The sequence below is a fragment of the Muscardinus avellanarius genome, assembly GCF_963383645.1.
Source record: "Muscardinus avellanarius genome assembly, chromosome: 2".
In the NCBI taxonomy this organism is placed as follows: domain Eukaryota; kingdom Metazoa; phylum Chordata; class Mammalia; order Rodentia; family Gliridae; genus Muscardinus; species Muscardinus avellanarius.
Window position 1 is genome coordinate 76,304,457 of NC_137787.1, and position 25,697 is coordinate 76,330,153.

The 25,697-nt window shown below is 39.3% G+C and overlaps 1 protein-coding gene across 1 annotated transcript in view; it reads left to right on the forward strand.

The window, feature by feature from the left end:
* Nucleotides 1–9,698: 9,698 nt before the first annotated feature.
* Nucleotides 9,699–25,697, forward strand: part of WDSUB1 (WD repeat, sterile alpha motif and U-box domain containing 1) — a gene marked incomplete at both ends in the record, with an annotated part of 32,585 nt that continues 16,586 nt past the window's right edge. Inside the window, 7 exon segments of the mRNA XM_080688806.1 lie at nucleotides 9,699–10,096; nucleotides 12,486–12,670; nucleotides 15,891–15,983; nucleotides 16,792–16,885; nucleotides 21,903–21,936; nucleotides 23,732–23,772; nucleotides 23,849–23,955. Coding sequence (XP_080544932.1) covers nucleotides 9,699–10,096; nucleotides 12,486–12,670; nucleotides 15,891–15,983; nucleotides 16,792–16,885; nucleotides 21,903–21,936; nucleotides 23,732–23,772; nucleotides 23,849–23,955 — 952 coding nt within the window.

The following is a 25,697-nucleotide window of genomic DNA, read 5'->3' on the forward strand; positions in this document are numbered from 1 at the left end:
AGCATCTCTGCCCTCCAGGTGGAAGCCTCTAGTTTTTCTGCACTTACTGGGTGGGCAAATGTATTTAATTCTGGGGCTCAAAAGTAGGAAGCTTGTTCCGTTTCCTTCATCCATGTCTCCAGGTTAATTTTTTTTTTCTTCAATAGTAAAGGAAATATTTTGGTCTCTGTCTGCTGTTTCCTTTGCCTCTCTTCAGCTGGCATGGAATTCAGGTGGGAAGACAGAAGCCTCTGATGGGCACCCTCAGACTGTCATACACGTAGGTGGAACACATCAACTGATACCATCTCAAGGAGTCTGAGAAGACTCCACTACTAAGAAAACCATTGGCCTCAGTCTTAAAAACAAAAATATTCATATAGCAATCATCAACAAAGATAGAGAACTCTGGAAAAAGGCATGCACATTCAAGGCGAGCTCAAGAGAGGATCTGTTACAGCTAGAAGAAAGCATGAGAGCCGGGCATGGTGATGCACGCTTGTAATCCCAGCATTCATGAGGCTGAGACCGGAGGATCGCGGTTCACAGACAGCCTCAGCTACTTAGTGAGGCCCTTCGCAACTCAGTGAGACTCTGTTTCAAAAATAAAGAATAAAAAATAGGGCAGAGGGTGTAACTCAGGGATCGAATGCCCCTAGGTTCCATCACCAGACCTGAAAAAAAAAAAAAAAAACATGAGAGAGAGGCAGAAAAGCTAACCAGGTGTTGCGTGGCTGGAACACAAAGGTGCATCAGGTTCAGGAGCAGTTCTGGCTTAAGAATGCGGTTTAGCTCACAAGGCTCAGCTAAAGCTGAGAAGCAAGCCTGGGCAAAAGGGACAATCTCTGGGTCTCAGCAGCAGTGACTACTGCAGAACGTCTTCTTTTTCTTTTTTCTTTTTTAAAAATATCGGTGCTTGACCTGCAGAACCTCTTCTTTTAAATACTAGTGCTTGAACCCAGGGGCACTGTACCACTGTGCTACATCCCCAGAACTTTTACTTTTTGTGTGTGTGTGTGTGGTACGGAGATTCCTGGAAGCCCTTCTACCTCCAGGCTATACTCCCAGACCTAATATATATATATATATATATATATATATATATATATATATATATATTTTTGGTGGTACTGGGGTTCCTGGAAGCCTTTCTACCTCTGGGCTACACTTCCAGACCTATTTTTATATTTTTATTTAGAAACAGGGTCTCCTAAGCCAGCGCGCGCGGCTGGCTTCGAACCTGCGCGATCCTCCTGTCTCCGCCTCCCAAGCGTGGGGATTACAAGCGTGTGCCACCACGCCCGGCACTTATTTTGATACAGGATCTCACTCACTTGCTGAGGGCCTTGCTAAATTGCCCAGGCTGGTCTCAACTTGAGATCCTCCTGCCTCATTCTCTCTATTATCTGGGGTTTATAGTGCCACCATAAATTTATAGTGCCACCATGCCTAGTTTTTTTTAGCTGAGGCTGGCCTTGAACCTGTGATCCTCCTGTCTCAGGCTCCCAAATACTGGGATTACAATTGTGTACACCATGCCCAGCTCTCTTTTATTTATTTTTACTGTTTCAGTTTTAGGTGCTAAGGATTTAAACCAGGGACATTCTACCTCTGAGATACCCCCTGGGCTCTATTTTGTTTTTTATTTTGAAACAGTTTCTCAAGTTGTGAGGGCTGCACTGTTTCTAAGGTTTGCTTTGAACCTGTGATCCTCTTGTGTCAGCCTTCCATGTGTGTGCCACCACACCAACCTGTTGTATTCTTTCAAATGTAACAATTGCCCTTCCCACTTCAGATTATAAATAGTAAAATTAAAGGAGTATATTTCCTTTAGGCAAAAAAAAAAAAACAGTCAAGAGTTTGAAAGTTATTAGTGAAAATATGGAGAAATATTAATGCCAAATGATCTAGTTAAAATAGAGACCTAACTCTGTTTGGCCCATTCATTGAACAGAATACTATGGGATGCTAAGGACTGGTACCATCAAACGACTGTATTCCAGACTACTATGGATGATAAACTGGAAACCTGGCTTGTTAATGCTATAAGTGACTGTGATTAATGTCTATTAATATTTTCTTTTTTACGTAATCAAAAACATGAATCAGAAAAATATTTTTAAATGCCTGTTTAACATTCTGAATTCTCTTGAAGATACTTGAAATAAGATACCTGAAAATAAAGAATTTTAGAAAAATGAGGCCAAAAAAAAAAAAAGAAAACAAAGAAAAAGTACGATTTGGGAAACTGAAATTTTAAGTCTCATAAACAAGAAAAAATATTTCTTATACAATAGAGAGAAAAAAGAGCATGATTGGGGCTGTGTAACTTCCTCAGTATGCACCTGACCCACAGGCCATACATGCCATCACGCTGCTTGCTGGTATTCTTACTTCCACATCACCCTCATCAGAACCCTCTGGCTTCTTTGTATGTCAATGTCTGGATCTTGCCTTTTTCAGAGTGGAGCTCCAACTCTTTCTAAAGAACAATGCTAACTCTTGCTACTTTGCGGGTTCCCCCAGGACTTCTGGTGTTTTACTGCAAAGGTGGCCAGTTAGATGGAGTAAAGTTTACTTAATGGAAAAAGATATGGGGAATTGAGAGAACATTCCATGGCACAGAAGATCACATGGCACAGTCTCAGAATTACTGCTTTCCAGATGCCCAGAGTCCTCCACAGTGGACAGTGTTATGGAACAGATCAGGTGTGAAGAGTGGTTACATTAGATAAGAGGAAATCCTTGCACAGTTCTCAGGCATGTCTTAGAAACTTTTTAGAAAAGTATAATATACTTTCAAACACAAATGCATGTGTTAGATGTGTTAGGCTTGGTACATTTCTGCAAACTAAACACTTCAAGGGAATCCCCCCTCTTCTGGGTACTCTACCACAGAGCAACACTTCCATCCCTATATATATATTTTTTATTTTGAGACAGAGTCCCACTAAGTCCAGGCTGGCCTCCAACTTGCCAATCTTCCTACATTAGCCTCCTGAATAGCTGGGATTGTAGGCGTGCACATTCGTACCAGCTCAGGGAGTTTTTATACCTTGAACTCTACCCTGTCCAATTAGTTGAAAACTCTGATGTTGGGTTTACCTCTTATGAGAAGCAACCTCAACATATCCCTAATTATTTACTGTGAAACTGATATTTCCAAAGCGCATGCTTCAGCTGCCCCAGGCTTCAGGCTTAGGATCCATTCCTACACCACCTTTTCTAGTTTCCCCAGGTCTTGTATGTTCTCTTCCTCCTCCGCTCTTGTTTACTCTGGCCCTCACAGTTTAATCAGTGGGTCAATGGGTCACTGATTGCCTTATGCTGTCTGTTTTTATTTCTGCGGTGTGTGTGTGTGTGTGTGTGTGTGTGTGTGTGTGTGTGTGTGTGTTACAGGAGATTGAACCCAGGGGTGTTCTACCTTCAGCCTACACCCTCAGCCTTTTTTAAATTTTGTCTTGAAACAGAGTCTTAGTAGGTTTCTGAGAGTCTCACTATGTTCCCGAGGCTGGCCTTGAACCTGTGATCCTCCTTTCTCAGCTTTTCAAGTACCGGGATTATAGGTGTATGCCACCATGCCCAGCTTCTGTTGTATTTTGAGAACATGTATTGCTTACTGTTTACTTGAATAGTTGGTTTTCTTTTAAATGTATCATAAATTTTCTATATTCCCCAGTAGCATTATTAAAAGAAGCAGAGCTAGAAATTAATGATGAAATTGAATTTGTATTACTAAGTAACTATACAATCAATGCCAGGAATGCATAAATTATCCAAATTCTTGATATTCCAAGTAAAATTTACAACTATTTTGACACTGTTCTGAGATAAGATTAGCAGTTCACTTATATGATCAAGGATCTCTATAATTTTATAAATTTATAAATTTTAATAATTTATAATAAATTGTTTTATAAATTTTCTTATAGTGTATTGGCAAAATATTTTAGAGAATCTCCAGAATTGCAACCCTGTAGGCTGTAGACCAGCTACATTGGTGCTTCTCTCTCTAGAACTGCCTATTCTCTGGGGTCAGGCAAATCTGTGACCATGTTGGCCTTGAGATCTCTGTGCTAAACTACTGACTTTTGTAGGCCTTCCGTTACATATTTTTAAGACTATTATAAACCAATTCTGCTCATCAGATTAGTGAAGGTAAAAAAGATAATTTTCCAATCTGACAGAATGTGAAAATCTAAAGGTGTGTGAATACCATACCATCTCTTCAAAACACAAACAGGACTTAGTAAGTACTGCAATTATTAAGAATCCTTACACTTTTATGCCTAGTAATTCCATTTCTATTTATCTATACATTTCCATGTGGGCCATTAGACAGAAAAAACTATAGCTAATGAAAAAAATTTTAGACACGAAAAATGTTCAGGACATAGATTTAAGTTTAAAAACGCGGTTTATAGGACTTTTTGTCAAATTATTGGTATTTCCATGATGAAGAACAGATGTATTGTTAATTATCTGGGTTATCTTTGAGTGGTATGATTATTAGCTATTTCTTTTCTTGTTTATATTTTCTATATTTTTTTTACAGAGCGCTTATTATACAATCAAAAACTTGTTTTTCAAAAATGTTTTTGGTGCTACTTTTATATAGTTAGGTGTTCAAGTATCAATCACTATGCACTCTAATAATCACTTTAAAAATCACAAGAGCTCCAGCCAGCGGTGTGACACATGCGTGTAATACCAGTACTTGGAAGGCTGAAACAGGAGGATTGCAGTTTTCTCTTTTTTTAGATACTGGGGATTGAACCCAGGGACATTATGCTCTGACCTACACCCCTAGCCCTATTTTTTAATTTTTATTTTGAAACAGGGTCTCACTGAGTTGTGTAGGGCTTCCTAAATTGCTGAGGCTGTCCTTGAACCTGTGATCTTCCTGTCTCAGTCTCTCAAGTACTGAGATTACAGGCCTGAGACACCATGCCCAGCAGCTTCAGCAATTTAGCAAGGCTTTGCTTCAAAATAAAAAACAGCTGGAGGTGTAGCTCAGAGGTAGGATACCTCTAGTTCAAGTATAGTTCAAGTGCCAGTAAAAAAGGAATCATAAGAACTTCACAAAACCATGCATTTTCATTTTCTCTTCCTCCTCAATTTCCTCTACAATTGTGAGTTTGTTTGTTTGTTTACTTATTTATTTTGCAGTACTGGGGATGGAACCCAGGGGAATTCTACCTCCAAACCACACCCCGGCCCTATTACCTATTCTTTATTTTGAAACAGGGTCTCACTGAGTTGCAAAGGACCTCACTAAGTAGCTGAGGCTGTCCTTGAAACATAATTGATCCTCCAGTCTCAGCCTCCCAAATGCTGGAATTACAAGCATCTACCACCATGCCCACCTTAATTGTGAGCATATTTAGATAATTCTCTTTAAATATATGACTTCATTTTCCTAGGGCTGATATATTTCTAATGTTTCCTCATTAAAGGAAACTAAAATTGCATGGATTAAAATTAAAAGCTGCTGGCCATGGTGGCATATGCCTGTAACGCCCTAGGTTCAGTCCTCAGTAACATTCATAAATAAATAGCTGTGTGTGTGTGTGTGTGTGTGTGTGTGTGTGTGTGTGTGTGTGTTGGGGGTTGAACCCAGTGACATTCTACCTCTGAGCTGCACCTCTGGCTCTATTTTATTTTTTACTTGAACATGGTCTCACTAAATTGCAAAAGGCTTTTCTAAATTGCTGAGGTTGGCCTCGAACTTACGATCCTCCTGTCTTAGCCTCCCATATACTGGGATTACAAGCATGCACCACAACGCCCGGCTACCAATTGTTAACTAAATACACAATTTAGTGTATGACTACCTTCAGATGAAAATCAAAGAAGCAAATAAAGCCAGACATATGATCGTGGTTTGTGTACAGCCTCGGCTACTTAGGCCTTCTGCAATTAGTGAGACCTTGCTTAAAATTAAAAATAGGTCTGGGGGGTGTAGCTCAGAGATAGAGTGCTCCTGGGTTCTATCCTCAGTTCTGCAAACACAAACAAAAAACAAAAACAAGTTCAGGTTAAGATGCCTAGGGACTTTTTGTCTGAGTAACATTTATCTCAAAATGTCTGGTCAATTTGGCAACTGTCTGGTCAATTATACTTGGCAGTCGCAGTCTACCTGTCACCTGCCAAAACACAGTAAGACTGAAGGAATCACACTGGGTTCAGGCGATTCAGGGATGCTCACCAGGACCTGTGTGGTGGGCAGGGAACTCAGGGCCGGGGCCCAGGTGCAGGCAGCCTGGAAAGAGAGCTTTGGAAACCTGCCCATGTAGGCTGAGACAGGAGGAACTTAGGTTCAAGGCCAGCCTCAGCAACTTAGCAAGATCGTTTCAAAATAAAAAACAATAAATAAAAGGGAGGAGCTGTAGCTCAGAGGAAGAATTCCCTAGGTTCAAATTCCCAATGCTAAACAGAACAAAACTGGTCGCTCAGAGAACCAAGACAGTGCAGGTTGAAGAAATACAGTGTGGCAAAGGGATGAGACCTAAACTTTTGAGGGCGAGTAGCACAGTGATGCGATCCAGCCACTCACTAGCGGTGAGGACCTAGGCTTCCTCCACTGAAAAAGCACTGCAGCTGAAGTTTCCACCCAGACTTCAGAGACGGCCTATCAGCGCGCCGGGGGTGCGCATGCGTATTGGCGTCGGCGGCCGGGGCGGGGCCTGTTCCGGGCTCCGAGCCGCGCCGGCCCGGCCCGCCTCACCTGCGCCCCACGTGACCCCGCCGGCGGCAATTAGTGCGGACCGCCCGCCGCGCCCACCGACCCGCCAGTCCGCCGCGCCCGAACCCTCCGGGCCCCGCTATCCGGGTCTGCGCGCCAGGACCTGCCCGGGACCGACGGGACCGACGGCGCCGAGGCAGGTGCGCGGTCGGGAGGGCTCCGAGGCGCCGCGCCCGGGGCGGGGGCCCAGCCGCGAAAGTCACCTGCGCGCCCCGCCGCGGGGACTTGAGAGGCCCGAGAGCACCACCGCCCTTGGTTGTTTTCAGTGGTACGGGCGACAGACTGCTAGAATCTTTCGTACTTGTTTTTTAAGGCTTGGGGAAAAAAGAAAAAACCTGAACTTTGGGAATAAAATGAAGTCCTGCAGCCGGGCGTGGTGATGCACGCCTGTCAACTCAGTACTTGGGAGGCTGAGCGTGGAGGACCTCAGGTTCGAGGGAGTGTAACTTGGAGGCAGAATGCCCCCCCTCCCGCCGAATCCCCAGTACCCCCCAAAAAAGCGCTCATAATTTAGTTTTTGTTATTGTTGTTTTTGTACGTGTAGAGATCTCTGTAACTAAGATTAGAAAAGGATGTATGAATTTTACAGGTCAGGCTTCTGCTTGTCCCCGCAGGGCTGATTACTGCCTCATTCTATGCCATTTTTCCACTGTCAGGTTTTTTTTTTTTTTTTTTAACAAAAGCTTTGGTAGCTTTATTATTTATTTTTTGTGGTACTGGGGGATTGAACTCAAGGACATTCTATCTCCCAGGTACACCTTCAGCCCAATTTTTATTTCTTATTTGGAAACAGTCTTGCTAAGTTGCTGAGAGCGCCACTAAATTGCCGAGGCTGGCTTCGAATCTAAGATCCTCCCGTCTCAGCCTGAGTGAGTACTGAGATTACAAGCATGTGCCACCACGCCTGGCTCTTGGTTTTTTGTTTGTTTGTTTTTGTGGTGCTGGGAATTGAAACCAGGGTCACTTTGCTACACCCATAGCTCTTTTTATTTTTTTATTTTGGGACAGGGATTCCCTGAAGTTGCCAAGGTGGGCCTTGAACTTATTGTCTTCCTGTCTCAGCCTCTCAAGTCCTGGAATTACAAGTATGCACCACTGTGCTCAGCCCATGTATAGTATTTAAAGGCTAGAACTCGATTGGTTTGGGAAAAAAATAATTATTGAAAAAATATTTATTTGATCACCTTAGGTGCCTGACACTGTTTTATATGCAATGACTACAGAAATGAGCAGAGAGGTAAAGTGCCTACCCCTCTGGAATTTACTTAGAAGGGGGAGACAGATCATTCAGAAATATCTCATGATGGTGGAAATTGCTGCACTGAAAATTAAAATTGGATATGTTATTTGGGAGAGTTATCCTACTTTAGCTAGGATAACCCTCTCTGAGGAGGGCCATTGAAGTATAGGTCTGAATAAGAAATAGGATCCCAAGAGCAGAGGGATCCTACTTAACTCAGGACAACTGCTTTATGCAAATAAAGGTCAGAATGAGATTGACAAGGGAGGCTGGAAAGAAAAGAGGATGATTTGAGGTCTAAGTAGTTGGCAAACAAAAATCAAAACAGACAGAGTTTTGTAAGCCATGGAGAGAAGTTTGGGTTTTATTTTAAATTCACTAATTTGTTTTTGAATACAGACTGGCTTTTTTTTTTTTTTTTCCCCCTCAGGACTGGTTCCTTACCTCAAATCTTTGTATCATTTTATTCTTTACCAGACAAGGTAACAGACCATGACAAGATAGCTTTGAACACAGCCACTTAAATTTTTTTTTTTTTTTTTTTTTGTGTGTGGTACTGGGGTTCCTGGAAACCCTTCTACCTCCGGGCTACACTCCCAGACCTATTTTTATTTTTTATTTGGAAACAGGGTCTCTTAAACCAGTGAGGCTGGCTTCAAACTTGCGCGATCCACCTGTCTTTGCCTCCCAAGTGCAGGGAATCATAAGCGTGCGCCACCATGCCCGGCGTACAGCTGCTTAAATTTTTAATGAGACTTTTGTTAGTTTTTTTTATGAGCAAATCCATCCTATGGAGGGAACAAGTGAGTTAAAACAGTGAAAAATTACCTTTAAAAATCTTTAAAAATCACAAGAGTTTTAGCCAGGAGGGTGGCACATACCTATAATCCTAGTATTTGGGAAGCTGAGACAAGGAGGATCACAGGTATAAGACCAGCCTCAGCAATTTAGTGAGACCATCAGAACTTAGCAAAACCCTGTTTAAAGATCCAGTAAATAAATAAAAATAAGAAAAGCTGGGTTCTTGGTGGGAGATACAATGGCCCTGGGATCAGTGCCCAGTACCAAAAAAAAAAAAAAAAAAAAAAAGGAAAAACAAAAGAAACAAAAGAATGAAAAAAAATTTTTTTTGTACTGGAGATTTGAACTGAAGGGAATTTTGTCTCTGAGCTACACCCGAGTTCTCTTTTATTGTTTATTTTGAATCGGCGGCCTCACCAAGTTGTGAGGGCCTCATGTTGCTGACTATGATCCTCCTGTCTCAGCCTCCCAAGTACTGGGATTACAAATGTGCACTGCCATGTCCAGCATGAAAAGTTTTTTGAGTTGGGATTAGCAGATCTGAAATGAGGTAGTGTTGAGAATTGGTTAGTTATGGGAAAGGCTTCAAAGGTGAAATAAATTACCTGAGATCTGCAAAGTTCAACATCAAATCACTTTGAAGCTATTTGTCAAGGTACTTTGTGATGAGTTGTGGAGCTTTATTGGTATAGCTGTGATCATCATCAGATATTACAGTCTTGTAAATGTCTTACAGATAAGAATTATCTTTATCTCATGTAATAGATTGTCTTTTAAAATATTAATATAGAAGTTCTCATTGAGAAAAATTCTTAAATTGATTTTGACTGCCCTGTTTTATATGGATTTGATTTGCATCTGTATGAAACCTAGGATGACATAACTTTTACCTGTTTAAAAACTGCAGGCGATATTTTACCTCAAATAAAGAACATGGTGAAATTAATTCACACCTTAGCAGATCATAGTGACGATGTCAACTGCTGTGCATTCTCCTCGTCCCTTTTGGCTACTTGCTCCTTGGACAAAACAATTCGCCTCTACTCCTTAACTGACTTTACTGAACTACCACACTCCCCATTGAAGTACCACACTTACGCGGTCCACTGCTGCTGTTTCTCTCCTTCGGGACATATTCTGGCATCGTGTTCAACAGATGGCACCACTGTTCTCTGGAGTACTCAAAATGGGCACACTTTGGCCGTGATGGAGCAGCCTGGCGGTAGCCCCGTGAGAGTTTGCCGTTTTTCCCCAGACTCCACTTGTTTGGCATCTGGGGCAGCTGATGGAACTGTTGTTTTGTGGAATGCACAATCATACAAGTTATATAGGTATGAATACTTAAATCTTTTTTGTTTTCAATTTTATTAGCAAGATATTAAAAAAAAAAGGGAAGCAGGAATCATGATGTTTTGGTGACCTCAGGAAGCTGGCAGTTTTCAAACAGCACAAGGAAAACTATTTTAACCTATCTTCTGAAGGTCAAAAGACCAGATGTGTTTATTCTTTTAGTAGATTTTCTTGCTTTGAGTGTTTTAAGTTTTTAGTCTTCTTTAAAAATAAAGGTTAATTTTGTTAGATTTTGTGGATTTTTATGGTAAAAGGTAAAGCAACCTTTGGAATAAGGCTTGATTTTTGTCAAGGTTGATTGTGTCATTCATGGCTCAGGTGTTCTAAATAATAGAGTAATGATGGGTAAGTCCAACCACCAAAGAGGATTTGTTTTCCTGGTGAGGATTCTTGCTGGGTGGAACAGCTGAGCCCAGAAGAAAGAACTTTATGACTGGTGTGGTGGTGTTGGGTTATTGATTATTTGGGAGGGGGACAACCTGAAAAGCTCTTTTGGGGAAAAAATATTAATTTACAATGGTGATATTTACTTTGCAGCATACCAAAATTAAAGCCACAAATTTTTATTTATTTTTAGTGTGGTAAATTTATATAAAAATTTACATTAAACACACAAACTTTTGAAGCCAGGCGTGGTGTTACATACTTGTAATCCCAGTGCTTGGGAGGCTGAGACAGGAGGATCGCACAGGTTCAAAGCCAGCCTCAGCTACTTAGTGAGGCTCTCAGCAACTTAGTGAGACCCTGTTTCCAGATAAAGTATAAAATAGGTCTGGGAGTATAGCCTGGAGATAAAAAGACCCTGGGTTTCACCTCCAGTACCAAACACACACAAAATAAAACAAGATCATAAACTTTTCAGTGCTAACTCTAATAGCTGGGCATGGTTGCACATGCTTGTAATACTATACTTGGGAAGCTGAGACAGAAGGATTGTAGGTTCAAAGACAGCTTCAGCAATTTAGTGAGGTTCTCAGCAGCCTAGTGAGACTTGTTTCCAAATAAATACAATCAGTCTGAGGGTGTAGTTCAGAGGTAGAATGTCTCTGGGTTAAATTCCCAGGACCACAAAAGAAAGAAAAATAAATGGAAAAAAAATAGCCTAATGTTCCTACCCCTCATCCTTTCCCCTGTCATTTATAACACAAATGCCAGCTCGTCAACAACTGTTGCTCAGTTAAGCTTAGGCCTTAAGGTTGAAGAAGGTGATGTGTTTTAAGTGGTGTTAATAAACACTTAGCTTAATGACAAAGCATGGAAAGAATAAAGTTTCTCTTTCTTTCTTTCTTTCTTTCTTTCTTTCTTTCTTTCTTTCTTTCTTTCTTTCTTTCTTTCTCGTGTGTGGTGTATGTGTATGTGATACTGGGGATTGAACCCAGGGACAGTCTACCTCGAAGCTATACGCCCAGCTCTATTTTTTTTTATTGTGAGACCCGTGTCAATGATTTGCTGGCATTTGGGGCTGGAACTTGGTGATCCTCCTGTCTTAGCATCTTAAGTACTGGGATACAGGCACCTGGCTAAAATAAAGAGTCTTTATTTTGTATAAACAGAATCCAGCTGTCAGCTAAGGATTTCTTTTCTTTTTTTTTTTTTATGCTGGGGATTGAAACCAGGGGCATTATACCTCCAAGCTATACCCCCAGCCCATTTTTTTTTATCCTTTATTTTGAAACAGGGTCTCACTAAGTTGCAGAGGGCCTCATTAAGTAGCCGAGGCTGGCTGTGAACCTGTAATCCTCCTGTTTCAGCCTCCCAGTTACTGGGATTACAAGCGTGGGCCACCATGCCCAGCTTTTATTCTTTATTTTGAAATAGTTGTCTCGGTAAATTGTGGACGGTCTCACTAAGTAGCTGAGGCTGACAGTGAATCTGTGATCCTTCTGTCTCTGCCTCCCAAATACTGGGATTACAGATTACAGGAATCTTTTTTTTTTTTTACCCCCATTTATTAGATGATGACTTTTGTCTCTATGACATTACTTTCCTAATGTATTTAATTAGTACATAACTCCAGTAACTTGGGTTCTTTGTTTATTTTGTTTGGTCCTGGGGATTGAGCTCAGGGGTGCTCTACCACTGAGCTATACCTCCAGGCCTTTTTATTTTAGGACTAGTCTTGCTGAGTTGTCCAGGCTAATCTTGAACTTGTAATCTTTCTGCCCCAGCCTCCCCAACTCTTTGGGATCCCAGACATGTGCTGCTCACCCAGGGTACAGATTTATTTTCCGTAGGTATCAATTGCTCTTTCTCTTTAGTTCTGTGGTCGTCATTTATCTTCTTTTTACTATATTAAGCCGCTGATGAAAGGTTATAATGTAAAGTGAAACATACTCTAAAACGAAACCCTTCCTCTTGCTTTCCTTTCAGATGCGGTAGTGTTAAGGATGGCTCTTTGGCGGCCTGTGCATTTTCTCCTAATGGAAACCTCTTTGTCACTGGCTCCTCATGCGGCGATTTAACAGTGTGGGATGATAAAATGAGGTGTCTGCATAGTGAAAAAGCACATGATCTTGGAATTACCTGCTGCGATTTTTCTTCACAGCCAGTTTCTGGTTAGTTATTTTGCTCTTTTAAGCACTAGAAGTTACTGTTTGTGATTTGTGTAAGACTTTTTGTCCTTTCATTCATTTGCATTTCATCATTAATGAAGTGGGGCTTTCAGTTCCTTTTAAGGATCCATTTTTTTCTCTTATTTAGATCAGAATGAAATCATGAAGAAATATGAGAAAATCACCTATTTTTGAAAATATAAGGATGGTTCAACTTGGCACAGTAGATTCAGATTCCTTGAGTATGGCAACTTAGAGGATTTAACTAAGCAGTTTAGCCATTAATATAGTTTTGTATGTTCTTTTATTCTAAGAATAACTTATAGCAAGCTGGACGAGGTGGCGCACACCTATAATCTTAGTATTTGAGAGGCTGAGACAGGAGGATCGCAGGTTCGAGTCCAGCGTCGGATACTTAGTGAGAGTCTCAGCAACTTAGAACCTGTTTCCAAATAAAAAGTAAAATAGGGCTGAGGTGTAGCTCAGAGGTGGAAGACCCCTGGGTTCTATCCCTAGTAACAAAACAAAACACCCTAAAATCAGAATGGCTTATAGCAAATAAGAACCATTTCTTTAATTTTTTTGGTACCTTCTACATATCTTACAGGTAGACACTGAATCTTTAATGACTTTTATATAAGCAGAGAAATTTAGATTTTTTTGTTGTTCAGAATGATCTGGAAATAGATTTTCAGTAAAATACTATTGTTGTATTAGTTAATAGAGTAAAAATGCCAGCAGTTTATGGGGTCAGGAAACATTCATTAAACCTGAAATAAATAATATCTATACCCCTACCATAAATACATACATATATACATTTATATTTGTATTTATGGTACTGGGAATTGCGAGCAGCTTTCTAACACTGAGCTACACATCCAGCAATTCCCCCTCCCTCCCCCTCTTTTTTGTAGTACTGGGGATTGAACTCAGAAGTATTCTACCTCTGAGCTGTACCCTTAGCCTCTGCTCTTTTATTTTGAAACAGTTACTAAATTGCAGAGGGCCTCACTAAGTAGCTGAGGCTGCCCTGCCTTACCCGGTCTTTAGAGCATATTTCAGAATATACATCTCTTTCAGTATCATTTTAATCTGTGTCCTTTTTTAGAAGTGCTATTGAAAGCCAAGTGTAGTGGCAGAAACTTGTGATCCAGTCATTAGTTGGGAGGCTGAGGCAAGAAGATTGAAGGTTCCTGGACAGATTCAGCAAGGAGTGAGACTTTCATCAGCTAAGACCCTATTTCAAAAACAAATTTAAAAGTAGGGCTCTGGGTGTATCTCAGAGGTGGAATACCCTTGGGTTCAATCTCTTGTACCACACACACAAAAAAGTGCTATTGAAATGGATACTAACTTAATTTAAAAATTTTGAGAAAATATGCTTTAAAAGAGATTATTATGGGAACTTATGGGAACTATAGTACTAACTTCAAAGATAAAGCATATATGACTTAATTTTTGGTGGTACTGGGGATGGAATCCAAGGGCATTCTACCTCTGAGCTATATCCCCAGACCTATTTTATTCTTTTCTTTTTTTTTTTTTTTTGTTCCTGGAAGCCCTTGTACCTCCGGGCTACACTCCCAGACCTATTTTTACTTTTTTTTTTTTTTTTTTTTTTTTGAAACAAGGTCTCCTAAGCCAGCGCGCACGGCTGGCTTCGAACCTGCGCGATCCTCCTGTCTCTGCCTCCCAAGCGCGGGGATTACAAGCGTGCGCCACCACGCCCGGCTTATTCTTTATTTTTACACAGGGTCTCACTAAGTTGTGAAGGGCCTCACAATTTGCTGAGGCTGGACTCGAACCTATAATTCTCCTGTTTTAACATCCCAAGTACTGGGATTATAGGCATGTGCCACGACACCCAACTAAATATTACATTTAGATATTGAGCATAGGCCCATTTTAAGTTCCATAATTTGCAATTGTTCTAGGCAGATTCTCATTAGAAACAACTGGAGAATTAACTATACAGGATCTACTTAGTCAAGAAACAATGAAAAAATACATACTCTAAACAAGACTAATACTTAAGTACTTTACACTCAGCCATTTGAATTTAATGTTTTGCCTTAAGACTTAGAGAATATCGGAATTTGATTACTTTTTCAAGGTCTCTCTGGGAAAGGTTATACTTTGAATCTGTGCTGCAAAAACCAAAATGCTGTTGAAACATGGAAGTTTTAGAGTTCGAAAAACTTTCAATGAAACAGAAGTAAATTTGTTAAATTATTAAAGTGTATATAATTTCAGTGAGACAGAATCTGTAGGAATAATTTACATATACATGCTTATAAATCCAATCACCGTATTCTTATAAAATGAATACTTATAAAAATTAAGATCGCTATCAGGTTTCTTACTTATGTTTTACCTGATACGAGGCCCAAACTACTTTTGATGAAACTGTATCTGTGATGTTGTGGAACTCACATAGGACAGAGTTGGTTATTTTCAATATTTTTATTACCCAGAAGTGTTTAGAGACTTAATCTAGCTCCATATAATATGTTAAAATTCTCTAAGAAGGCATAAACTAGTGACTTTTTGAGATTCTAAGTTTAATTGCCTAAATTTGATGATTTGATATTTTTTATTTATGTAATTCTAGCCTTGCTCTTGTTAAATAAATGAAAAACAAGTTCCTACTATCATTCCATGTAAACTATAGAACAAGCCTTTACGGAATTGATATATTAGCAGGCACAGTGGCATACGCCCTAATCCCAGCTACTGTGGAGGCTGAGGCAGGGAGTTCACAATGATGATGCCCTACTTTTTTATGTATACTACTGGGGATTGAATTCAGGGTGATCTACCCGCACATTTTTTATTTTGAGATAGAATTTTACTAGATTGCTGAGACTGGTCTTTCGATCATCTTGCTTTAACCTCCTGAGTAGCTGGGATTATAGGAATACCTCCCTACCCCCGTGCCCAGCTGAAGATACCTTGCTTTAAAGGCTCCATATTGTCCATTGCAGCCTAGGCTTATAACCTTAAAGGTATTTTATGATAGCAATTTCAAGTCTAAGGTTATAATCCTATGTAGTACTTTGTTTAAGAGAAATTCTTTAACTGATATTTTATTAGATAATATAAGTTAGCATTTTGTTTGTTAATATGTTTAAATGAATAGCATTAACAGAAACTGAATTTTTTGGTTTAAATGTTTTGTCAGTCTTTTTGTATTTAATTTTAACAAATTTACTGTTTTCAGGTGGAGAACAAGGACTTCAGTTTTTTCGATTGGCATCATGTGGTCAGGATTGCCAAGTCAAAATTTGGTTTGTGTCTTTTACCCATGTCTTAGGTATGTTTGCATCTAGAACTTCTCTAAAATTATATGTGACCTGGATAAGATTTCTGTTTAATCCTTTTACTTAAGGTTCTCTGGCTATCTGAAAGTAATTATAAAAGTATGTTTTAAGAAACTTTAATCAAATAATACATTTGGTCATGTATATGGTTTAACAGCAGAAGCTCACTCCCTCCTGGTTCTGACCTCACCTCTGCCGCACACATCCTCCTCATCAGAGGCAGCATTTTGTACTTGGTTTGTTCTCATCTCTTTTGGCGGTTTTTCCAGTGTCTGGACCCTTATGTACACCACCTATTTGTTGTAGTTATGTTTTCCAGTAGCATTTGACCCTTTTCCCCATGTGTTGTCCTGTTCGCTCAGGTGACCCTTTCAGTCCAGAAGCGTGTTCTTCACACTAAAAATAGAAAGGGATAGGGTCATAGCTTGAAGGTAGAATGCCCCTGGGTTCAATCTCCAGTACAGAAAAAAAAAAAAAAAACTTGAATAAATAAGCAAAATAGTGTCGGCTTAAAAATAAATTCTAAATTGGGCATGATGGTACACGCCTATTATCTCTATACTTGGGAGGCTGAGACTGGAGGATCTCAGGCCCAAGACCAACGTTAGCAAAGTAACAAGAATCTCAGCAATGTAGTGATGTTCTCTTTCAAAAAAACAAAAACAACAACAACAAAAAAGAAAAGGTCTGGGAATTACTCAAAGGTAGAATGCCCCAGTTCAATCCTCAGCACTACCAAAAGAAAAAAAAAAAAATCTAAGCATGTTTAGCTTTCTAATTTCCTCTTCTTGTTAATTACAGGCTTTGAGTTGAAGCATAAGAGTACACTGAGTGGGCACTGTGCTCCTGTTCTGACATGTGCTTTTTCCCATGATGGGCAGATGCTAGTCTCAGGGTAAGCTATTTAATTTTCTTCAACCATTTTGATATGGAATAGAACAGGCAGACAGAAAAGTACATAACACATACAAGAACAGCTTGATAAATTACTGTGATGCACACTGTGTAGCCATGACTCAGGTCAGGAACTGCAGCATTGCTGGCTGTGCCCCACAGGCCCTCTCCCCTCTAGCTCCTGTCTGGTGGCAGTACCTCAGCTCATATGCACACCACTTTTTCCTTTAAACTGATGTGAATTATTTTGTGTCTGGCTTCCTTTATTCAGCATTATGTGTATGTATGACATCTATTCATTCACACACACACACACACACACACACACACACACACATATATTTTTTTGGGGGGGCGGGTTTGGGGATGAAACTGAGGGGCATTTGACCTCCGAGCTACACCCCCTGTCCTGTTTTTTTAATTCTTTATTTTGAAATGGTCTCACTAAGTTGCGGAGGCTGTCTGTGAACTGCGATCCTCCGGTCTCAGCCTCCCAAATACGGGGATTACAAGTGTGGGCCTCCACGCCCGGCTACATCTGTTCATATTATTCAACTGTGGTTCATTGATTTTTGTTGGTATGTAATATTCCATTGCATAGATCCACTGCAGTATAATGCACTATAATGTTGATGATTTTCTGGTTCATTTCCACTTTGGAATCATTTTAACACTAAGTCAGTGTCTCCTGGGCCCCATGTTCATTTTTTTCTATAGAATAAGTAGATTTGAATGGAATTGTTGGATCATTGACTATTTGTACTTCCAACGTTAGCAGATAACACTGATTTTAAGTGGTTGAACAATTAATATTCCTCTAGCAGAATTGTTTTATATCCTAATAGATACTTGATATTGTGAGTCTATTAAGTTTTAGCCATTCCAATGGGTATATTACCTTACCGTGGTTTTAGTTTGTATTTCTCCAAAACAATAATGTTGGAACTTGTTTGAATATTTACTGACCATATGGATTTTTCTTTTTGTGAATTGCTTATTAATGTGTCAGGCCCATCTTTCTTCTAGATTATCTTTTTAGTCCTGATTTGTTGTTCTATGTGTGTATACATATTTATTCCTGTGGTTATACATTGTAGCTGTTTTTTCCTCCATTTGTAGATTTGCCTCCTCAAAGTTCTTAATTTTAGTGTGCCACTTTCTTTATGTTCTGAGGTCATGAAGATATTTTCTTATATTACCTTCTAAAACCTTTTCATCTTGCCTTTCACAAAATTGATTTAGGTGTATGAGGTGTGTATGAGGTGCAATAGGGAGCCACTTTCATTTCTTCCCACATGGCTAACCCATTTGTCCTAGTACTATCTTTCTTTGTTTTGTTGTACTGAGGATCAAACTGAGAGGCATTCTACCTCCAAGCTATCCCCGTCCCCCAGCCCTCTTTTTAGTTTTTATTTTGAAACAGGGTTTCCCTGAGTTGTAGAGAGCTTTGCTAAGTTGTTGAGGCTGACCTTGAACCTGCAATTCTCCTGTGTCAGTCTTCCAAGCACGGGGATTATAGGCTTGCACCACTCCGCCCAGCTACTCTTCTCCTTTTGAATACTTTTATCTATTTCCTTTTTCTTGCCATTAGATTTTCTAAAACTTTTCTGTCTGGTCGTCATGGTATTCCAAATCACATTTGTGGGTTGTCACAACAACTTTGGTTTAAGTAACAGCAGTTACTTAGGCTTCTAACCTCTACTCAATACATTAGACTAAACTTGATGTTTCTTTTCGCCATATGCTCCAATTCTTGCCAAACCATTAGACAAATAATTATGTTGCCACAATTTTAAGTGTCGCTCCTTCATCCCAAAAGATCAATATTGCTCATCATCAGAAAGCATAATTCATCTTCTTTGACCTTTAATTTTATTTATTTATTTATTTATTTATTTATTTATTTATTTATTTATTTATTTATTTTTGGTGGTACTGGGGTTCCTGGAAACCCTTCTACCTCCGGCTACACGCCCAGCTTCACATATTCCATTAGCCCTAGAGCTACAATAGCATCATATGCCATGTTGCAAAATATGGAAGAAGTTTCCCCTTCATCTTTCTTTATATCCTTCCTCTGGTAACCTAGCATCTTAGCAGAACTTGTCTTTTGTCCTAGCCCACTCCTCGTGGTCTAGCCAAATCAGGAGCATTATAGCACAAGCTTCTAAACAAGCAGGGGGTGTCACTTTTTTTTTTTTTTTTTTGTGGTACTGGGAAATTGAACCCAGGGATAGTCTGCCTTTGATCTACCCCAGCCCTTTTGTTTTTTATTTTGAAACTGTGCTAGCCTTGAACCTGTAATCTTCTGTATGCCTTGATTACAGGTGTCAGTCTTTATAATTCAAACAGATGCTGCTCTTAAGTCTCAATAGTTAGGATTCCTTAGAAACCAATTTTTAACATGGCCACAATTGTTAGTTTTAAGAGTTTAATAAATAGTACACTTTTCCCAGGCCCTTGGGAGACTAAGGCAGAAGGAGAAGGGCAAGTTTGTCTCTCAAAAATAAATAAGGTCTAGAGATGGAGCTCAGTGGAAGAGTGCTTGCTCTCATGGGTGCAGTGGGGGAATGGACAAAACCCACCCTCTTATTTTCCTTGAAAAACACAGGACAGATAGACTAGAAAGCATGACTTCTGGTCTGCGGCTACGTCGCTCATTTGCTCTGGCCGTGTTTACTTCTGCAAGGGGATATCAGAGAGCGAAAATCCAGGAGCCAGCAGTGTGGCCCAGCATCTTCCTCCAAACTCCAGCCATCTGGAAAGAGGCCAAGAACCATATTCCAGAAGAGATGGGAACTATGTTTCCCCTCCCCCAAACAATACTTACTGACATTTTAGTTATTTTGAAAGTAGGTCATAGAGTTTTACTGTTATAAATCAGGAGTGATTTTATTTTAATTTGTTGTTGTTGCTTTACTGGATACTGAAACCAGAAGCATTTTACCTGTGTGCTACACCCCAGCCCTTTTTTATGGTTTTGTTTTGAAACAGGCTCTCACTAGATTACTGAGAATCTCTTACTGAGAGTCTCACTGTGTTGCTGAGGCTGTTTTCCAACCTATGATCCTTTTGTCTCAACCTCCCAAGTATGGGGATTACAGTTGTGTGCTATCACTCCCATCTTAAGGAGTGGTTTTAATAAACAGCATTTATTTATTTATTTATTTATTTATTTATTTATTTATTTATTTATTGTGGTACTGGGGATAGAACCCAGGGGCATTCTACCTCTGAGCCACACCCCCAGCCTTATTTTTTATTCTTTATTTTGAAACAAGGTCTCACTGAGTTCAAAGGGCCTCACTAAGTAAAGCTGAGGCTGTCTGGGGATTGAACCTAGAGGCATTCTATCTATGACCCCATACCTTTTAAATTAATTAATTGTTTATTTTTGGTGGTACTGGGGTTCCTGGAAGCCCTTCTATCTCCGGGCTACAGTTCCAGACTATTTTTACATTTTTATTTGGAAACAGGGTCTCCTAAGCCAGCGCGCGCGGCTGGCTTCGAACCTGCGGGATCCTCCTGTCTCTGCCTCCCAAGTGCGGGGATTATAAGCGTGAGCCACCATGCCCGGCTAATTTTTTATTTTGAAACAAAGTCTTGCTAAGTTGCTAAGTGCCTCATTAAGTTGCTGAGACTGGCTTTGAATCTGTGATCTTCCTGTTTTCAGCCTCCCAAGTACTGGGATTGCAGGCATGTACCACCATGCCCAGCTTCAAATTTTAAGTTTTCTAATAGGTATTACTACTCTTGTCACACTATAATCAAGTAGTAATGAGTACAAATATTAATGCTTACAATTAAAAAATTCTTGTCCTGCTGACATATTTTCTCACTTTGAAATGTATATCATAATGACATAATAACAACTAGATAGATAGAAGCATTTTATATGTTGTTTTAAATTTTGTACTATGTCACAGTATTGTATTTTTCTTTGTATTTTCTTTTTTCCATGTAAGAATAACTCTGGGTAATTGCTTTTAAATTTTTTTTTTTTTTTGGTGGTACTGGGGGAGGAACCCAGGGGATTGTCTACCTTTGGGCTATACCCCCAGCCCTATATTTTATTTGGAAACAGGGTCTCACTAAATTGCTGAGCGCCTCACTGAGTAGCGGAGGCTGGCTTCAAACCTGTGTGATCCTCCTGTCTCAGCCTCCCAAGAGCTGGGATTACAAGCATGAGCCACCACACCTGGCTGCTTTTAATTTTAAACCATTAAAAAATATAGTTGACATCAAGTTTAGAATTATGATTTTCAAAAGTAGATCATAATCAAATATGTATATTGACTACTAATTAAGGCATACCATATCAATAGTAAAGAACAGTGCTATCTGAAACAACCTAATAAACAGGTAATAACTTTTCCTCGTAATGATTTTTCCCCTTCCAGTTACTAACTTGATATGGAATTGTGTCTATATTATCACAGATGCTTGTTCTGTTTAGATATGCGAAGTGTAAATAGGATATGCTCTTATTTTAACAAAATTCATAATATTCTGTTAGATTTTATATTTGGCATGTAGTTTAGTAAATGTTCACATATATGAACAAAAGAGAATATTCTTTTTTCTTTTTTATATTTTATTTTTATGTGGAGCATATTAAAAATGTCATACATTCCGACTGTGCTTGTTACCCTCTCCCTTTTCCCTCCCAACAGTGAGTGTCCAGGTTGACCATGCTACATTCATACTTTTACACATATTCGGTTGTAGCTCCTCCATTAATCAACCTCAGCCTTCTTCCTCTCCTATCCTTTTATTCTAGCTTTGCTGAGGTTTCCCCTCTATTATCTGGAGTCCCTCTGGTTTTCCTAATACTCCCTAATTTGGGCATATTAGAGAAAACATATATCCCTTCTCCAAAAGAGACTATTCTAAATGTCTGTATGTTGGCATTTTAGCCTTTTCTTAAAAAGTTGCTGCATTGATTTAGAAATACTAATTATGTAACTGTACTTTGTTTTTTATAGAACTATTTTTAATCTATAATTTTTCTTTTAAAGATCAGTGGATAAGTCTCTCATAATATATGATACTGTAAGTATTTAAAAATCATGTGTTTTTGGCCTGTCTAAATTATGTTTATTATATAGTTCAAGCTTAGTTTGTCATGATAGAGAAAATATATATTTTCCTATTTAGTATGCCCAAGGATATAATGTATACACTTCCATAAATGCTTAGTTAAGTAAGTAAGGTATTGGTTCTGGAACAAGCCTTTAAATATTTTTAATAATGATTTTAAGATGGACAGATTTTAAAATATAGAAAATACAGTTTAATGAGTACCAATATCCAAAAATATCATTTTCAGCCAGTTATTGAACTTTTAGACTACGCTTCCATAATAACAACAACAAATGCATGTTTACCCCAGAGACTTTGGAAAGTATAGCTGAAAGAGACCTATTATTATCCTTAAGAGTCCTGGGGTAGATTTAGACACCAGCTTAATGAAGACTGTTACAGATCTACCCACAGAGCTATGTAGGTAGAGTATGAAGCAAAATGAGTATTTTATATATAACACAGATAATATCCTTTCAAAGTAAAATTGTGTTGATTGGAGCATTATAATGCTAAGAGTTCAAGCAGTAGCCATGCCAGCAGATCAATGGAGATGTAAATCATCAAAGTATAGAGTGTCCAGCCAGTAATACGAATGAGTCCTCCACACACAGTTCAAGTCACTAAAAGTTCTGGCAGGAAATGGGACGAAATACTCAAGGTAGAAGAAGTAGGTCTGTAATATTTCTCATCACCTTTCATTTATTCATTTGTTCATTGCAGTGCAGGGCCTCACACATGCTAGGCAAATGCTCTACCACTGACCATTCCCCAACTACCTTATGATATTTTTATGAGGTTTTTATATTTACAAAAAGTCATAACATTAAATTTCCCCTGTAAAATATGTGTAAGTCCAGTTAAATACACCTATGTGTTGGTTGGCCACCTAACTATACTCAAATATAAGTGACTAATTTCTATTCACTGTTCCTGCAGTGTATACAAGTCAAATGCCATAGCAGAAATACAAATTTATTTCATATAATAAAAGTTTGGTTATAATTAGTTTAAACAAATTAGCAAGTGCCATGAGTCTGTGCTAAAATCTTCTACGAGTGTAATCAGTAGACCGCCGTACTGATGATTTGAGAAAGAGTGAAATAATACGTTTTGTATGTGTCTGTGGTACTAGAGATTGAGTCTAGGGCTTGATGCCTGTGAGGCAAGCCCTATTCTACAGAGCCACATCCCAAACCTGTGTGCCTGTGTGTGTGTGTGTGTGTGTGTGTGTGTGTGTGTGTGTGATTAACATATATGCATGGAAATACATACATACATACTGGAGATTGAATCCCCCAGGGGCATTCTACCTCTGAACTATACCCTGAGCTCTATTTTATTTTATACTTATTCCACTAAGATGTGGAGGGCCTCTCTAAGTTGCTACTGTTGGCCAATCTTCCTGTCTCAGTCTTCTAAGTACTGGAGTTATATGTGTGTGATACTGTGCTCAACTCCCTACACCTTTATCAAAACTTTATTTTGAAACAGGGTCTCACTTAGTTGCCCGACCCAGACTTGTGATCATCCTGCCTTAGCCTCTTGAGTAGCTGGGATTATAGGAAACTGCTACTGTGTGTGGCAATACTTGATAATACTGTTAGTTGTATATGCCATTCTCTGTTATCGTTGAGTGAAGTTTCAACTAATGTTGTTACTGATACTGTAATACAGTAAGCCACTTACATCAGGTGCATCTTTATCAGTAACTTATTCTTGTCTGAGTAAATGTAAAGCTATGTTTTTGTTTTTTTGTTTTTAGAATACTCTGAATGTACTTCACACATTGACTCATCATACCAGGTCTGAACTTAATCTTACTTTGTATTAATATAATTTAAAAGTTAGAAAATATGTAATAGTTGTGTTTATTGACTAGGTATGTCACAACTTGTGCCTTTGCACCTAATACTCTCTTACTCGCTACTGGTTCAATGGACAAAACAGTGAACATCTGGCATTTTGACCTGGAAACACATTGCCAAGGTTAGTAAGTTCTTCATCTTCAACCCAGTTCACCCTCACTCACCACCGCCATCAGAAATATAGTAAGTCTATTCTTTCTTTCTCCCTGTTGCTCTCTTCCTCCCTCCCTTCCTCCCTCTCTGGTGTTGCTGGGAATTCAAATTAGTGCGTGCTAGGCAGCTCTACCATAGAGTGCTGACATTTAGTATATCTCTTGACAAGTTATTCATAATGCCTTTCTCAATATACATCCAAGTTTGATATTCTTTTAAAATAATTTTAAGCCACATTCAAACCACTCCTGAAGCTGGGTATGCTGGCACATGCTTATAATCCCAGTACTTGGAGGCTGAGATGAGATCTCATGTTTTAGGCCAGCCTCAACAACTTAGTGAAGCCCTGCTTCAAAATAAAAAATAGGAGCTTAAAAAAAAAAAAAAAAAGAGTGATAGCCGGGTGTAGCTACCATGCCCAGCTAAAAATAAGCAGTCTTAAAAATGACTTTTCCAGGCGTGGTGGCGCACACTTGTAATCCCTATGCTTGGGAAGCGGAGACAGGAGGATCATGAAGGTTCGCAGCCAGCCTCGGTGGCTTAAGAGACCATTTCCTAATTAAATATAAAAAAAAATAGGTGTCTGGAAGTGTAGCCCGGAGGTAGAAGGGTTCTATCCCCAGTACCACTTTTTTGGTGGTACTGGGGTTCCTGGAAGCCCTTTTACCTCTGGGCTACATTCCCAGACCTACTGTATTTTTGGAAACAGGGTCTCTTAAGCCAGCGCAGCGGGGATGGCTTCGAACCTGTGCGATCGATCCTCCTGTCTCCGCCTCCCAAGCGCAGGGATTATGAGTGTGCGCCACCATGCCTGGAAAAGTCATTTTTAAGACTGCTTATTTTTAGCTGGGCATGGTGGTGCATGCCCTCCCATTACTTGGAAGGCTGAGACAGGAGGATCGCAGTTCATGGCCAGCCTCAGCTACTTAGTGAGGCCCTCTGCAACTTAGTGAGATCCTGTTTCAAAATAAAGAATTAAAAAAAAATAGGGCTGGGGGTGTAGCTCAGAGGTAGAATGCTCCTGGGTTCCGTCCCTAGTACTGCGCAAAAAAAAAAAAAAAAAAAAAAAAAAGAAAGAAGGAATAAATAAAGTTAGAAAATTCAAAATTAGAGTTTTGGTCTACTTTAAAACTTGGTAAATACTTTTGAATGCACATTCATATCATACCTCTATGGTTTTGTAAGTTGCTTATTTATACTCCATACTAATTTTCAGATAAATAAGGCCTGAGGACAGAATAGAAATTATAGCTGTAGTTTGTTGGCTTTATTTTGGCCTCACGAAGCAATACTGGCACGTAACTTAGGAATTTCATTTTTGTCACTATCAGAATTAACCAAATAGGGTGCTGACACACAGATGATAGAGCAAATATTTTGAATGCCTTTGCTGATAGGAGTTTTACATAATTAAGGAAAATTGTTTTTTCTACAGTGTAAAAGAAGTTCCAGAAGAGTAGTATTTAATGTAGTGTTAAATAATATTACAAAGTTGAGTGTGGTGCATGCCTATAATTTCAGTAACTCGGGAGGCTGGAACAGGAGGATCACAAGTTCGAGAATAGCCTCAGCAAATAGTGAGATTGTTTATCAACCTAGTGAGGCCCTGTTTCAAAATAAAAATAAAATAAGGCTGTGGGTGTAACTTAGAAATAGAATGCCCCTGGGTTCAATCTCCCATACCACACCCACACACACAAAAAAATGTCA